The 17,166-nt window shown below is 40.7% G+C and overlaps 1 protein-coding gene across 1 annotated transcript; it reads right to left on the reverse strand.

The window, feature by feature from the left end:
- Positions 1–420: 420 nt before the first annotated feature.
- Positions 421–17,049, reverse strand: gch1 (GTP cyclohydrolase 1). Its single transcript, XM_029428778.1, has 6 exons — positions 16,599–17,049; positions 7,471–7,580; positions 4,338–4,393; positions 3,044–3,075; positions 2,839–2,923; positions 421–2,096 (listed from the first exon to the last, which is right to left on the reverse strand). Exons 1-6 carry the CDS (start codon positions 16,951–16,953, stop codon positions 1,970–1,972), a joined length of 765 nt encoding a protein of 254 aa, XP_029284638.1. The 5' UTR covers positions 16,954–17,049; the 3' UTR covers positions 421–1,969.
- Between the last annotated feature and the right edge of the window lie 117 nt (positions 17,050–17,166).

A 17,166-nucleotide genomic window follows, 5' to 3' on the forward strand; every position in this document is an offset into this window, starting at 1 on the left:
AGTATAAAGTAGCATAAAAGGGAAATTCTCAAGTAAAGTACTTAAGTAGGCAACAGTATTTGAGTAAATACACTTAGTTACTTTCCACTGTTTAAAAAAGGTGCAAAGGATTCTTTGTTAAACTGTCCTTCTGTATCTCGAGGCCAATGATGTTTAATGGATGACCACAAACATCTCACATGGACAAAATGTGGTAAAATCTGTCCTGTCGTCTAAATTAACTGTCTTGTTAATTAACTGCTACAAATCTATGAAATTTGTATTACAATAAAAATGGCTAACGTAGGCTCTTCATATTGTGCAGCTATGAGGCTAGCAAAGTGGGGCTGCCATCTTGGAGAAAATCTAAATAACAGGTTCAGTTTTAAATGAAGTGAACGTACATGTCTGTCATGTGTGTTGTGAAGAAACACACAGTCATCGCTGTCACATAGATTTATTTTCTTTGATTAAAAAGTATCTGGAATGAAGTACATAAAGTGACAATGATGGTGAAGAGGCCACAGAACAGGCCGTCCTTCTCAACAAGGCCACAAAAACCACATCAGAGCCGTTTGTTAGTGCTCATCTTCCCTTCAACACACACACACATACAAAGACACACACATACAAAGACACATAACTCCAGTCACCACATTACACAAGATAAAACCCAAAATCTGTCTGGGGACATTATGACGCATTCAAATGCAAGAAATATGCTACACAAATAAACGCAAAGTCACTAAACAACACACATATACACATTAACAGACACACACTTAATTTGCCTCATGGAAATGAAAGTTTTAGTGTTTTCAGACGGGGAGTCTGCAGTTCAGCTTCCCGCCGGCTGCCTCGTCATGACAGTGGCTGTGAAGTCGTTTTTACGTTTTCAGTGAGCGGCGAGTTGGCACATACAGGCAGATCCATGCACAGGACCATGTTAATAATAAGTAAAAAAAACATATTGTTAAAATTTGAATACTGTTTATTTTCAGATGCAGCTGTTTTACTGCATTCTCAGGTAATCAAACAACGGCCGTGAAATCACTTTTATATTTATTTATTGCAGTTGGTTATTATTTAATGTGCACTTGACTAAGATTAATTAATCATTTGTTTTCATCAATGTTGCAAACTGGATTTATACAGTACTGTAGAGTTGTCCAGTGTTATTGAATTCTTTGGATTAATCTTATTAACTATCCAACCACTAACATATGCTTTTAAAACTTTTATTATTATTGTTGTATTTTTTTTAAAACACTGATGCGATGAGACACATCATCTCTTACTTCTCAGACTTGGGAGCTGAAAATGCTTTGTGAATTACTCTCAGACCAAAATGTTATTTTCTTGTTTATTTTGCAGTTGACAGTTATGAGCTACTTTTAGCCTTGTGATGTTTTGTGAATGTGTCTCCAGTTATTTATTTTAATCCCAGATTTACAGTATTGTTTAAAAAATGTTTTACTGTTCTGTGCAGATATTATACATCAATGAGATATATGATACTGTAAATCTGATGCCGTTATTCATTTTGCCTACATATTTCTTTGTGACATACTTTATGTAAAGGGCCTTTAAACATCATGCACATAATAATATAATTGAAAGATAATACAGTTATATAATTGATAATAGAATTGTTTTTTTTACTTCTTTGTTAAACTGTCCTTCTGTATCTCGAGGCCAATGATATTTAATGGATCACCACAAACATCTCACACGGACAAAATGGGGGAAAGTCTGTCCTGTCGTCTAAAAAGTAAACATGGCAGTCCGCGGCCTCGAACAAGCACTAAGTGACAGTTTAACTTATCTGACAAATAAAAAGAGTTGGATGGAAAACACTCTGTCACTGCCGTTGGTGAAATGGAAACACACACACACACACACACACACACCCACAGGTAGCACGGCGGATGGTCCGTGCAGGTGGTGGTAACCCCAGGCAACAGGAGGATGAGGAAGAACCTCGTCTTTCTCAACTCCTGATCAGCGTCAGAAACTCGTCGCGGGTTTTTGGATCTTCCCTGAAAACTCCCAACATGGTGCTGGTGACAGTTTTACTGTTCATCTTCTGAACACCGCGCATCACCATACACATGTGACTGCAAAGAGGAACAGAGGGGAGTGAGAACGAAAGGAAGTCAAGTGAAATATACAAGACGAAATGTAGAAGAGATATAGATTAAGAAATAAATGGGAGAGGGAAGAAGAAAGAACGTGGAGGTGGAAGAAAGGAGGATATGTAACAGAAAAGAGAAGGTAAATTAAAGGAAATTAATTGTTGAAATTGAAAGTAATGGAAAAAGGGGTAACAGAAAATAAATGAAAGTATAAAAACATGAAGGGTTGAAGATGTGCAGATGTGAAAGAAAAGAAGACTTGAAAGGAAATGAAGTGAATGGAAACGAGGTCAAAAATAGAAGAGATGACGTCAAGGAAGAGATGTAACAGAAAAGAGGAAGTAAATAAAAAAAACTTAAGTAATGAGATGAAAGTAATGAAACCGGGGTCAAAGCAGTTTAGGTATAAACAAGAAATATGGTGAGTGACAAGATGTAACAGTAAATGAAAGGAAATGCAGTGATGGGACAGAGGTAAATAAATAAATGAGAATAAAAAGGAGAACAAAGTAGAAGAACAAATGAAAAAGGAGGTGAACGAAGGAAGTGATGGAGATAAAAGTAATGAAACTGAGGTAAAAGAAAAAAAAAGTATAAAAAGGAGAGTGGAGTAGAAAGAAACAAAGGAGGTGAAGGAAATCATGGATTAAGTGAAAGTAAAGAAAATGAAGGTGGATGGTAGGAGAAAAGAGACAGAGGGAACAAGAGAATAAGGTCTACATACGTTGCCTCGATGACCACGCCGACCCCGGTGGGCTGCAGAGCCTCTGTGATCGCTACAGCAATTTGTTTGGTCAACCTCTCTTGAACTGTGGACGTACAGACAAACAGATACACAAACATGAACCAGGTTAGACAGAAGAAACAACATCTACATGTAGAGAGTCAAATGAAAACACTGAACATTGAGTTTGACTTTAACTTGGTACCTTGTAGTCGACGGCTGTAAATTTCAACAATCCTGAGGCAGAGAAAATAGAGAAAACAAGCCTCTGTCAGTAAAACATCCATATCTTCCACCTCTGTGCCTCCATTGCTGTTGAAAAAACTATTAAAAACTATCAATGAGCCACAAGGTTGCACTGGGTGTAAAAGAAAAATAATTTTGAAGCTATTTTCTGTTCTGACGAGGATGCAGAAGGAAAATGAAACAGATCTGCAGAAACGACCCGGTCTTCAACTCCGACCCGTTGCTCTTCTCTGTGAGCAAAACCACTTTAGACAAATTTGACCTCATCCACCTCCAATAAAATGTCAACAAGACCAAACGTGCAGCACAAAGAGAGGCAGGACGTACATAAAGCAAAGGCAAGGTTCTGCCTCAAGAACACAAATGGAAACACATAAGCACATAAGGAGTGACATTAGTATGTAACTAAAATGAGAACTTTTTTTATTATTTTTATTTCATTTTTATTCTATTTATTTTAAAAACATTTGTATTATATGTCTTTATATGTGTGTGTATGCATTTGTTTGCTTTATTTTGTATTTAACTTTCCTTTGTTATAGGTTAGGGTTATTATCAGTAATATGTGTCATTATTACTATTTTACTTGAATATATATTTAAGTTGATCATGTTTACCTTTGTATGTATCTGTACACATATTTGTATTTTTCCTTTTACATTAATTCTTTTTATGCACAAATGCAAATGTTTATTTGGCGTTTCATTATTCATGTAATTTTATTTATATAATTTTAGGTATTTTTGTTTATAAAATTGCGATGAAGTGGAAATAATTATGAGGCTCTTTAACATCAAATGCTAAATAAATTCTCTATTAACCTTAAAGGAAAAGATTCAAGACAGGGCAAGAAACACGAGCAGAGACGATCAAACAATCTATCCAACTTATCTGAATCACTTTAAGTTTTATGAAACCAGAATTTCCGTTGAAACATTCTTATAACATTGATTTGCTTTCACTCAGATCGAGAAGGCCGGAAACAAAATGTTATACGTTTTAATTAGCGCCTTGAAAATGTGACTGGATCGACTGGATCGACTGGATCAGCTGTGTCACAATGTGAGCATGCACGTCCAGTACTGGGTTAGTAAGGGGTGTTAGTGCGATAAGCCTGAAGGTATTGGGGTCAGTGGGATCAGATTCTATGCTACAACACACAAACACACACACCTTTTAATAATCAGCTTAAATAAACACTAGCTCTCACTCTCCCTCTCACACACACACACACAATTTGTAAATTTACTCACCTGGCCAGCTTGCTGAGGCCCAGAACTCTCTTGTTAGGGAGGTAACCGATGTGAACCTGTACACAGTGAGAACATTTAAGATCAAATATTTTATATTAGTAGCTCAGATAAAATGTTAACCAGTTTCACTGCTGGAGGCGAGACAGGTTGTGCAATAGTTCATGGGAACAAGTTGTGACATACTATCACCTTATATATTGAACTTGTTTACAAACTGTTGCTTATTTCCACATTTAGCGGTTACAACATGATCATTCATTTAGAGAGTTGTGCTTGTGTCCACCTGATGAATGTAAGTATTCACTCTCTTTGAGCTCCTGAGGTAAATATCTGTGTCTTTAGCTGCTAAATGCTCCACTATGTTCACCAGCTGGTCTCTGACTGTGTCTTCCTGCTTGCTGCTAAAGAAGGTAGTGTTGTGTGGGTTTTACAGCTTGTGAGCCAAACAGCTAAACACTATATCACTATAAAGCTCTGTAAAGCAGAGTGGAGCTGCAGAACATGCTAACCGCCTTAGCTTTAATTCATGTCCAATTCACATTTTTACAACATCATGCTCCATCATGTTTTTCTCTTCAAAGCCTAATTTTGCATTGGTTTGGCAAATTAAATTGTTTTAACTGCACAGTACTTATTTCACTTGAACCTCCACTTACTTTAAGGGCAAATCCACTAAAACACATCAAGTGGTTTTCCTGAAAAAGCAGATGTTTTCCCTTAAGCATACTTTAAATGAGTATCTCTTGTGGTGTAAAATAACCGCTGAGGTAAATAAAGGAGAGTTTAGCACACACATTCGTTTTAATATGAGGACTATGACAGAAACAGACGCAACAACAGCCGATCCTGAAAGCAGGGCAGGTGGATGAACAACAGACGAGAGGAGGAAGAGATGGAGTCATCAGCTGGAGAATCACTGCTCTGGATGTCTGGAGGCTCTAATTCTCTTACACACGCACACACACATATGTGCGCTCCACTCAAATGTCAGACGCAATTTGTTGACGAGACAAGAGAAAGGGCAGCGGCAACAAGCGTGCAAAGATCTCTTGTTCTTCCAGTTTCCTCCGTCTCTGCTGGAGCGGCCTGACATATCGACATCAAACAGACCGACTGTGACGGCTTCTTTTTCCACTTATCTGCTCACGTTATTCATATTTACTGGCACATACTGGGTGTGACGATGGGGCGAGGTTAAAAATGTGTGCATTATTTGATTCACACTTGCCATTAATAATGTTTCAACCTAAACAAAGTTTTGTGGGTTTAAGTTTCGTCTCACTAACTAGTAGCCCTTCTGATTACACTTCAAATGGACCCCTCAATAACATAAAAATAAATCAAATTAAAGAAGTATTGATACCATTTTATAGGACTTTTAAAGGCTATATATGAGACCAAAGGATGCTGTTTTTTTTTGCAGTGTATTTTCTCAGGTTGATACAGACAGCAGCTAATATCAAGTAAATGACAACCTGCAATAAACTGCTCATGTGCTGCATACATTGAAACAGTTAATCAAGCAGCCAGCGGTTACCTGCACGCCGTCTGAACAACAATAGAGGAGGAGGAGGAGGAGGAGGAGGAGGAGGTCTCACTCTCTGTGTGGTGAGTCACTGTGATACACAATACAGACAGACAGACAGATGACAGAGTCTGGATAAGAGGCAACACTGCTGACGATGATGAGGGGAGGGAGGAGGTTTAGGGACATAAACAGCCACCTGATAGCCACCACACACACACACACACACACACACACACACACACACACACACACACACACACACACACACACACTCTGTGAACACTGTGGTAAGTGTTTGTGTGATTCACTGCTGTCATCAGAGCCCATTTACACTGGTGGAAAAGGATCAGCTGCCAGCCCCCCATTGTCTTAAACGACATACAGCTGCGGGCGAAGGTGGAGGGAGGAGGGAAGCAGAGGAAGAAGAAAGAGGGAACCAGGTTTCTTAGTAGAGAGTAATGCTGCAGCAGCAGGGAGGAGGAGGCTAAAAGAAAGAAAACGCAGGATAAACAGATCTCAGCTAATCTGATTGTTTCTCATGTTCTCTGTTGTATCCAGCTAAATGTTTTTTTAAGATTCACATCTCTTACCATGTTTGTGACAATCTTTTTGTATTAAATTATGAATATTTGCAGCTTCCTCTGAGAGAAAAAAGTCCCCTTTATTGATTAAATCAGAAAGCAAAGCGGCTCGGCTGAAGCTCAGTTGAGTTTGGCTTGATGTACAGTTCATTTGAACTTTTTTAAATCTCTTTCACGGTGAATGTGGACACTGGAGATACAGCATATTGGGACATGCATTAACAATTATTTATACTTACTTGAAACCTTAATTGTTTTGTTTTTATTTAGATAGTTTATCGATGGGTGTATTAGGTTGGAGCCCTGTATTTAGTTGTCTGTTGTTTGTGTTTATACTTGCTTTAATTGTTAAAGAAAGAAAGAAAAAAAAATATATATATATATCAGTTACATACGTAGTTCAACATTCTGTTTTTGATGGTTAAAATATAAAATAAGTGTTTTCCACAGGTCCTTAAATTAATAATTTGACATTTTGACTGATGTAGCGTTAGATGAGAAGATTGACACCATCCTCGAGTCTGAACGGTTTATATGAAGCTGCAGCTCAGCCTGTGGTTAGCCTAGCTTATCATAAAGAGTGAAAACGGGGAAACAATTAGCCTGGCTTTGTCCGACGTAAATAAAATCCTCCTACCAACACATTTAAATCTCACTAAAAATAACCCGTCCTGTTTTTACAAGTTATGTGCCAAAATATTTCTTGGCCATGTCTGCCCAGAGCCAAGAAATGGTTAACCCTCCGTAAAACCACAAATTTCTGTGCGGATTACACAAATGAGATACATTGTGTAAATTAGTGAGCTTTAGAGGTGGATTTTGTTATCTTTATATCTTGTGTAAAAGTCAAATTTTTGTAGTGAATGTGGCGCTAGAGGAAATGTCAGCAGCTCATGTATGGACTCATACAGAATGATCATCCACAGACTAGAGTGATATTAACGTTCATAAAAAGTGATCTAGAAATTTAAATGAAAAACTAGCAGCTTCTTCTACTAGAGGAGGAAGACCTGTCTGTGCTCACCCTGCCGAAGATGGGCACCAGGTGATGTTCACACATGGAGAACATGTCGATGTCTTTGACGATCACCATCTCGTCGTGGTCTTCGTCGAAGATGGCGTCGTTTAGCACGTCTGCGGAGAAACAAAATGGAGTCATGAAAAGGAGGAAAATGAAAGAAGAATCTCCTGTAATTCCCATGTTTCACATTTACAGACACATACTTGGCTACTACCCTATCTTTCTGTATATTAAATCATTTCACAATTTGTCCATTTACTATATTTACTCATTCATTTGATCTACTTATTTTAAGAATTTGCTTTTTTATGAATTTCGTATTTATTTTTCATAAATGTATTGAAGAATTACTGCAATTGATTTAGTGATTATCTGTTTTTGAATCCATCCAAAGTAATGAGGAAGTTTTTTCCTATAAATCTATTTGTATCTATCTATAAATTGTATTTGTACTGGATTGTTTAATGTCCTTTGCAAGAGTTTATCTCTGGATTTGTAAAATTTGTATAAAAACCATCCTGCATCACTTTCTGTCCCCTAGAGCAGTGGTCCCCAACCACCGGTCCGCGGTCCGTGAAAAATCACCGGAAACATCCGTCTGTGTTTCTTGACACATGTCAAGACCATAGGTCAAGACGCTCGTCTCAATCACGTGATACTTTACAAGCTCAGGGCCCCCACTAATTCAGCGTAATGGTGAGTTTTTTTATGCACTTTATATTTGTTTTTATGCCGGTCGTATAATTTTATTTCGTCATATTTATCCCCCCCACACACTTTGAAGGCCGGTCCGTGAAGATATTGTCTTACATGAAACCGGTCCATGGCGCTAAAAAGGTTGGGGACCACTGCCCTGGAGGACGGACAGGATGGAAACCACACGGACGCCAGGTTCATCTCACCTCTCCTCCACTTTTTATCGCAGACTTTGGTGTTTCTCTCTGGCAAACACCACTGTCTAATTATAGCTCTGCTTCCATACGCTCCTTCCTGTTGTTGCTTTATTGCATTTTGCAGTTGCCGGGGTTCAATAAACCGCTTTATCTGTTTGTGACGATGCAGACGCTTCTCGCTCTCACCGCTGCATTTTTTAATTTCCTGACTGGCTATCTGTTGGAGGGAACGAGAGGAGGGGGGGGGGGGGGTGAACTTGTTGCTTCAGTTTCTTCTGCTTATTGAACGACTGTGTGTAATTAACCTTCTTTAAGTCTCTTTTTTTCTGTCTGATCGTGACGCAGTTTGAGCCATGGCACTCTTCATCATGAAGATCTTTCCCATCACCACACACATTGTTGTTTTGTCTCATGATGTCTCTTGATCTTATTTGGGACTTTTGACAGCTTATTCTCTGTAGATGAGGCGCTCTGCTTTGGGACAACTAGCTTCTCCTCTGGCATAAGAAAACCTTAGTCTTGAGCCTTTTCTTTGACGACCTCAGACATGTTCTGACCTCAGACAGCTCAGATTGATCAGTAGCATTCATTTTAGATCCATTTACTTTGATAAATCTTTCTACTGGTTGTACTGATAGTTGCTGTTCCTGGCCGCCGTGCAGCTGAACACTCCCACTGTTATGACGTTAGTTGTTATATTGCACATCCTAGCTGCAGCACATTAAGATATCAACCTGTAATTAATGCACATATAGACTGGTTCTTTAATTGTAATTATTTGTTGTCAACTAGAATCTGCAGCCATGCTAGAAGCTGTCCTGTGAAGCTGCAAGAATAGTGAGCAAAATGCTAATGTCAATGTTAGCATGTTTACATTTGTTAATTAGCGCTAAACACAAAGTACAATGGGAGTGTCATTCCTTTTGCAGGAATTTGGTCATAAACCAAAGTATTGGATAAATTAAAGTTTTGACTTGATGAAAGCAGTAGAGGAAACTGTATTATAGTTCATAATGAGGGGAACATGAATGTCTGAACTACATTTCATGGTAATCAATCAAATATATGTTGAGATATTTCACTGAAATATACTGGGGGTATTGCTGTCTGCAACAGTGTCTTTTTTGATACTGCTATTGGGGGGCATCAAAATCTGACTGTGGCAGTGGGGTGTGGTTAGGGTGCCGGCTGCTGGGGAGAGATGGGAGTGTCTCAGCTGGAGGCCAGACAACTGAACGGAATCAGGTAATCAGTCACATAATAAAAAAAAGGCTGGGTCCCAAACCGTCAACGTGAAACTGACGGCCATACCACACTGAACACGGCAACACGCCCGATCCCGGAACCAGAGCAGAGTTGGGCCGTGCCTATCTGGAGAGGACATTGTTTGTGGAGTGACTGAAAAGGCTGAACTTAAATTATAAATAAACTGTTGTTTAACCTCATCTCGACTCTCCGTTCTGTCATTGTCCTGATTGTGAGCAGGGAACTCCTGTATGTTACGACTGAGGTAATTTGCACTGGGAGATAAAGTGCTTGTATTGCTCCCAACCTCTAGCTCCAAACTACTCGGAAAGTGACAAGGGCCCTTTGTGGTCACACGGCGAGTGGTGGACGTCGATTACGCAGTGGTGCGATTGGACAGGGAAAGAGCGACACAAATTTACCGCTCAATCTCCTTAAAACGTGGAGAGAGGTGGCCTTTGTCACTCTGGCTACTACGGTGATGGAGATAGAGTTGGGAGTGGAGGTGGGAAAAGCAAAAAAATCAGCCCCGGTCTCTTGTGACAGCCATCTTTCACCGAGTCAGAGGGCAGACGATGGCTCATTGGAAAGGCTTTTGGCCGATGTATTCTCCCCCTGCCCGGACGCACCACTCTCGCACACCACCACATTGACGCCCCCGGACTCCCCTGAACACAAAAGGAAAATGAGCCACCTTTCAGCGACTCATGGACCAGGTTCTGCGTCCTCACTCTGAATACGCTGCTGCCTACTTGGATGAAATGTGGGAGCAGCATATACAGCAGGTGGTGGCGGTGCTCGAGTCCCTGAGGTGAGCGGGACTCACAGCCAACCCGAAGAAGTACGTGGTTGGGCGGAGGGAGGTATGGTATCTAGGGTACCACATGGCCGGCCTGCCCGGTGCCCAAGACTAAAAAAGAGGTCAGGAGGTTTATGGGGCTGGTCGGCTACTACCGGCGGTTCATTCCGGGGTTTTCGGAGCTGACCAGTCCCCTGACAGACCTGACCCGGAAGGGTGCCTCAGATCCGGTCCAGTGGACGGAGCTGTGTCAGCTGGCGTTTGAGAAGGGAAAGCAAGCCCTCTGTGGGGAGCCACTCTTGTTTTCCCTTAATTTTGCTCTTCCTTTTGTTTTGCAAACCGACGCCTCGTACAGCGGGCTGGGGGCCGTTTTGTCCCAGGAGGTGGAGGGGGTTGACCGCTCTGTACTGTACATTAGCCGGAAGCTGGCTCAGCGGGATGTGAACTACAGTACGATGGAAAAGGAGTGCCTCGCTATATGGCGGACGGTCGGCGCCCTGCGTTATTATCTCATGGGACGCTCTTTCACCCTCTGGCGGGCTCACGGCCTGAGTCGGGCGCTGGTGGTATGTGGCAGCTGAACGGAATCAGGTAATCAGTCACATAATAAAAGCACGGTGATGGCCTGGTTCTGTGCTTCTTGCAGTAGACTGGGTCCTGGACCATCAACATGGAGCTTCCGGCCATACCACACTGAACACGCCCGATCCCGGAACCAGAGCAGAGTTGGGTCGTGCCTATCTGGAGAGGACATTGTTTGTGGAGTGACTGAAAAGGCTGAACTTAAATTATAGATAAACTGTTGTTTAACTCATCCCTCCTCTTTGTTCTGTCATTGTCCTGATTGTGAGCAGGGAACTCTCACACTAACATATTAAAATTATGCACATAGTGGCATTAAATAATTTAATCTCTCTGAAGTCTATTTTCTAGAACGCTACCACAGTTTAGCTCCTGGACAAACTTTAGGTGGTGAGCTGCATATTCAGCTGATAGTTCTCTGTAGCTTCGTTACTACAAGTGAACTCCTTCACATTTTTGCATTGTTTGAATATTGATTATAGTCCATTAATAGAAAAACCTTATTAGTTGCAGCACTTAGCAACCTTAACTTGGTGAGTACAATTTCTTCATTACTGGTAGAAATGATGGCCTGAACTACATAATAAGACCCAAATTGTTGCAAAAAAGAGGAATTATAGTCTCTCTCATTACAGCTTCTTACACTGAAAGTTGTATCTTTCTCTCTCTCACACACACACACACACACCCGAAGGAAAATAACATTAAGTCAACCGTAACTATGTAAAGGGCAGCTGGTGAGGACTGCCGGTTCTGACCCCCTGGGTGACAGAAAGACGAGGCAACTATCAGGTAATGACAGTGTTACTCATCATCAGCTCTACATTCAATAGTGCTGCCTCCTGTGTGTGTGTGTGTGTGTGTGTGTGTGTGTGTGTGTGTGTGTGTGTGTGTGAATGAATACCACACACATAGGCCACATGTTGACACGTTCTGAATGAAGCAGGAAATGATGGAGTGAATGACTAAATAAACAAGGTTATTCATTTATTGTTCAGGCAGCCTGGAGTGTGGAGAGTGCAGTGGACACACACACACACACACACACACACACACACACACACACACACACACACACACACACACACACACACACACACACACACACTTCCTATACATAGTCTTAACCCTGGGCTGTATTCATGAGTCACCCCCTGTACATCCCTGACTTTACATAGAAACATACACAATTTGTGTTTGAGCAACATTGTTTATTTCCCAGTTTCACATCCCATAATATTCACACTGTTTTCAGATATGCTGAGTTTCAGGAAATTGCCATTTTTTCGGTTTATTTAAAAATACATTTATTGACTGAATCTGAAGACCCCCTGGTGCTCTGTGCTGCCTTTTGGCTCGAGGCCACAAAAGGGTTTTGTGTGTGTGTTCGTTGCTAGGCAACCACACAATCAGCTGATGATTAGCTGTCAGTCTTTCAGAGCAGGTGTTGGGGCAGTAGTTGATTTATGTACTTATTATAAAGACATTTTAAATGTAGGATGGCTATGTGTTGGAAATGTGGAAACTGGATTAATTACAGTTTATTCAACTATACAGAGTGGGTTAATTGCTGAGATCTGGGAACACCGTGACATTGCTAATGAGACGACAGACGGGTCAAGAAACACGAGCACTCAGACAAAAAGACGAAGTCAGACAAACATATCTGGAGGAGAAAATGCAGGTGAAAAGTAAAATTATCACTCGTTGTAAACAGCCATCACAGTTCACAGACCGACTTCTGGACCTTTCGAACTGTAGTTGTGCACAAACAACTTGCAGTTTGACATCAGAATAAAGTGGTTTGTTTAATCGGGATAAACTGTTGTTTGTCAGACTTCATTGTACTGATGGAGTCGTGTTATCAGATCTCAGAATATAACGTCATGAATAAAATGTTATCATAACTGATAGAAATGACAGACAAAACCTCTGCGGCCATGTTAGCAGCTCTGTGAGGCTGTACTACTGTCAGCATGCTAACTGCTCACAATGACGATGCTAACATGCAGGATCACCATCTTAGTTTAGCGTGTTAGATAATATTTGCTAATTAGCCCTAAACACAAAGTACAGTGGCTGATGGGAATGTGTTTTGAGAATTAGTTTTGCAGAGATATGGTCATAAACCAGTTACCAAACTGATTAACATACATCCTGAGGGAGACGTGAGCGTCTGCATGGACTTTGATGGAAATTAAACGCTCTGGGCTATTGTTTGGAAATATATGTAATATATATAAATATTTATGCACATGAGCACAGAAGTCGTTGGTAACATCAGGCTGCCAGGGTTCATGCAGTCAAGTCAATTTTATTTATAATCCCAAAATAAAAACTTTGCCCTGAAGGACTTTAACATCTGTACAACATACAGTATCTGTTCTTTTCAGCTTATTACTTTCCGATAACACTCTTGGCTCAATCTGCAGAATAAACAATACAATAAATGCATTGAAAAGAGTATATGTTTCCACTCTACTTTAGGAGAGAAGTCCCAGAGAGCACTGCAGTAATAAACATCCAATCAGATGGCTTAAAACTCCAAAAGTGGGGTGAGTATAGAGGTTGAGTCGCTGCCTGTTCAAGAAATGTGTAATATTAAGACTCAAAATGTGCACGTGTACATTTGAAATTTTTTGGAGATTTTTCTTTGGGCTTGTATTCCTTCAATCATAGTAAAGTTGAATATAGACAGGGAACGGGGAGAGGGAGGAGACGACATGCAGCAAAGTGCCACCTGTTGGAATCAAACCTGCTCCATTAGGTGAGCTAATGGGGCTTCTCAAATGCAAAGATTTGCATTGCAGCTTTCTATATTTGGACTGTTGGTTAATAAAAAAAGACTTGAATACATCAAGTTGCATTCTGGAGAACTACAAGAGCATTTTTCACTATTTTCTGATATTTTAGATATCATTAGTTAAAGCCCTATTTCTGATCATTATTTGCTTTCATTAAAATCAAAAACATGTGCACTAAACCAAACATTTCAATCTGTAACATCACAAGATCAGAATTCCTGTTAAATCTCTGGAGTGACTGAAAAGGCTGAACTTAAATTATAGATAAACTGTTGTTTAACTCATCCCTCCTCTTTGTTCTGTCATTGTCCTGATTGTGAGCAGGGAACTCTCACACTAACATATTAAAATTATGCACATAGTGGCATTAAATAATTTAATCTCTCTGAAGTCTATTTTCTAGAACGCTACCACAGTTTAGCTCCTGGACAAACTTTAAACCTTATTGACCCAAACAAGAAGAACTGGTTCTGGACGCAGTTCAGGTTGACACTGTAATAAAGTGGTAATGCTATCTTGAAGGTTTTGTTATCAAAAACAAAATGTTAAAGTGAAAGGATGTTTTTTTAACTTTTGATCCGGTAACACGGTGTGAAAAACATTTAGAAATGTTGATAATAATTTGTCCTTTTTATCTCAGTAAATAAATCTGAACAACATGGAAGTTTGTTTAAAACCTGACCTTCTGACTGCTCGTTTGTTTTCCCACCGGACTTTGATATAAAGCTGCCGTTGTGTTTTGAGTTTGAGTTTTGGACTGTTGGACAGAACACTGGCATGTCATCATATTTTAAGTTGCTTTTTCTCTGAAAACGACGCTATGAGAGCAGTGAGAGTAAACCAGGACAGTAAAGTTGCGGGCATATAAACAATTAACTGTAACCAAAGCTCCATAAAGCCGAGGTGAGCTGCATATTCCTGTTAAATCTCTGCACAACTTTTTGTCATTACAATTGTGTTGGTCATGCGCACGACAACTAGAGGATTTTAGGCTCATGTTGTAATGAAAGCTGAACCCATGACCTGCATACACACAAATGGGAACAAACTGCTAACCCTCCCCAAAAATACCAGCTCTGAAAACAACAAATGTTTTTTGTGGGGAGTCTCCTGCAACGGCCAATCAGCAGACAGACGGAGCCCCGCCTGCAGAGCAACACACATGTATGCCATCATTATCTTCTATTCATCCTTTGCTGCTCAGAGGTAAGAAGGCGTGGGAGTTGTCAGGTCGTACAGGTGTGAAAACATGAATCACTCTTTGCACTGGGTGCTCTTCACGTTGGTCTCTCCCTCCACTGCATTCCTTCCTTTAAACGGCTTCACAACACACAAAAACAACCCCCACAACAGAACAAACTATCTCCAGATGCTGTTCTGGAGGAGGCTGAAGGGGCAGATCCCCGACTCCAGCCACTCCAACGAGCCGTAGCGTTGAGAACCCGGCTCATGTGGACCCCAACACTGCATATAAAACCTCTCCACACCTGCATGTGACTCAGCAAAATCCTCTCTGGAGCAGCTGGCTGGCAGGTTTGGCTGGACCAAACAGGAGTCAGAGGTTTGACAGCAACAACCAGTCCGGTTACATATGCCTGATCATACACAAGCAATCTATTTCAGACAGCTGCTCAAGATTAAATGCAAGACTGATTTTCAAAGATATTAACTATGCCTGGCAACATTTTGGAGAAATTTGTATGAAATGATGCACAAGGCCGGGGCTGCAACTAAAGATTATTTCTATTTCTTCTGGAGATTGTTTCTTTGGTGAGTCATTTAGTCTGTACATTGTCAGAAAATACATTTTCCTAAAGCCTAAATTGAAGTCCAAATAGTTGCAGATTAATTTTATAAATCGTTTCACCCCAGCATTTAACAGGGGAGCCATAAAAGACGGGATACTTTGGGTTTGAACATTTAATTTCATTATAAGGATCCTCAGCTTTAGCAGAGACACAATATGTGGCTGTCAGACTGTGGAGAAAATGTTTGATGATCAATAGTAAAGGTTCAAGAGGTAAAATGTACTCGGATATTCTTCAACTCAAGAGTTTAAAGGATACTGACTGGTTTTAGTGTGCATGATTTTAATTTAAAAGGACATTTTTCAAAATACAATGTTCATTTCCCTTGGGAAACAGGGAATTACTCTACCTTTTACTCCACTACATTTACAGATAAACTTACTTTTCAAAACCTATATCAGATCAAGTCAACGACTCAAACATGTATAACACAGTTACAAATAGCGCCAGGACCAGAGAAAATATTTTCACGTTAATGCAATTAGTAGTAATAAACCAGTTTTACAAAATATAATACTAAGCCAAATGTTCTTTTAAATAGGTACTCATTACACAGCAGAGTGGCCCCTTTCAACATTAAATTATTATTATTTTATTACTGATCTATTACTGTGTAAGCACCATTTTCATGCTGTAGCTGCTGGAGATGGAGCTTATTGTATCTACCGTGTATGTTGTTGCATAACTTATATAATAATATATATTTATATGTTTGTATATAGTATAAACCGATCAATTGATGTGTAAAATCTTAATGGCAAATAACGAAGTAACTGCAGCTGGCAAATGAAAGTACTGGAGTAAAAAGTACAACATTTCCCACTAAAATCAAAGTATAAAGTTGAAGGGAAATAATCAAGTGTAAGTATCCCACTACATCGGACTATAAAGGGGTGTAAAGTGAGTTTTGGGAAGTGTTGACTTTCCTTTACCTGCCACCTGTTGACCGCAGGACAAATCCCTGCAGCCTCTGAGCGGCTTTGTGGATTTAAAAACTCACCGATAATTTTCTCCTGGTAGCCTTTGGTGAAGAACTGCATGGCGGTGGCGGCCCTCCAGGGGGTTTTGAGGAGCCCATGCCGCTGCGGGTCCTCCCCGAGCCCCCGCAGGATGGTGGTGTAAGCTGCGGCCAGGGACGGCAGGCTCATCTCGTTGTCCTCCACGCTCCTGGTGCGATCCTCCCTCCAGCTCTCCATCATGGGCCGTTGCGAGCCGGACTCCGCGCCCGGAGGCTGGGAGGAGCCGCCGGCTGACCGCTTCACCATCCCGTCAAAGTGTCCGTTCAGCACGGATCCGCTGTTTCCCGGGTCTTTCGTCTCGTGTGAGCTGTACTGTGTCTGTTTGGAGTGCTCCATCGCTTCTTCTTCTGTCTTTTCCTTCTTTTTTCCTGTCTGTTGGGCACTTGTTGGATCAGTTTCTGCTCCTCTGTGAAAGCTCACTTTCTGTTTTAGTTAAAGTGCTCCTCCCGGAGCCTCGGCATCCCAGGCTTTATAAGAGCAGGGTAATCCAGAGAGCGCTCCTATTGGCTGGCCGGCTCCAGGGGGCGTGACCAACATCTGACCAAGTAC

The sequence above is a fragment of the Cottoperca gobio genome, chromosome 3 (genome assembly GCF_900634415.1).
Source record: "Cottoperca gobio chromosome 3, fCotGob3.1, whole genome shotgun sequence".
In the NCBI taxonomy this organism is placed as follows: domain Eukaryota; kingdom Metazoa; phylum Chordata; class Actinopteri; order Perciformes; family Bovichtidae; genus Cottoperca; species Cottoperca gobio.

What these genes read in the sequence shown, in the direction of transcription:
- gch1 (XM_029428778.1), bottom strand. Translation starts at nt 16,953, where the DNA reads ATGGAGCACTCCAAACAGACACAGTACAGCTCACACGAGACGAAAGAC. An exon ending in CTACCAGGAGAAAATTATCG is followed by an intron (nt 7,581 to 16,598) that starts GTGAGTTTTTAA and finishes GTTTCTCCGCAG; the next exon opens with ACGTGCTAAACGACGCCATC. An exon ending in TGGTGCCCATCTTCGGCAGG is followed by an intron (nt 4,394 to 7,470) that starts GTGAGCACAGAC and finishes CACTGTGTACAG; the next exon opens with GTTCACATCGGTTACCTCCC.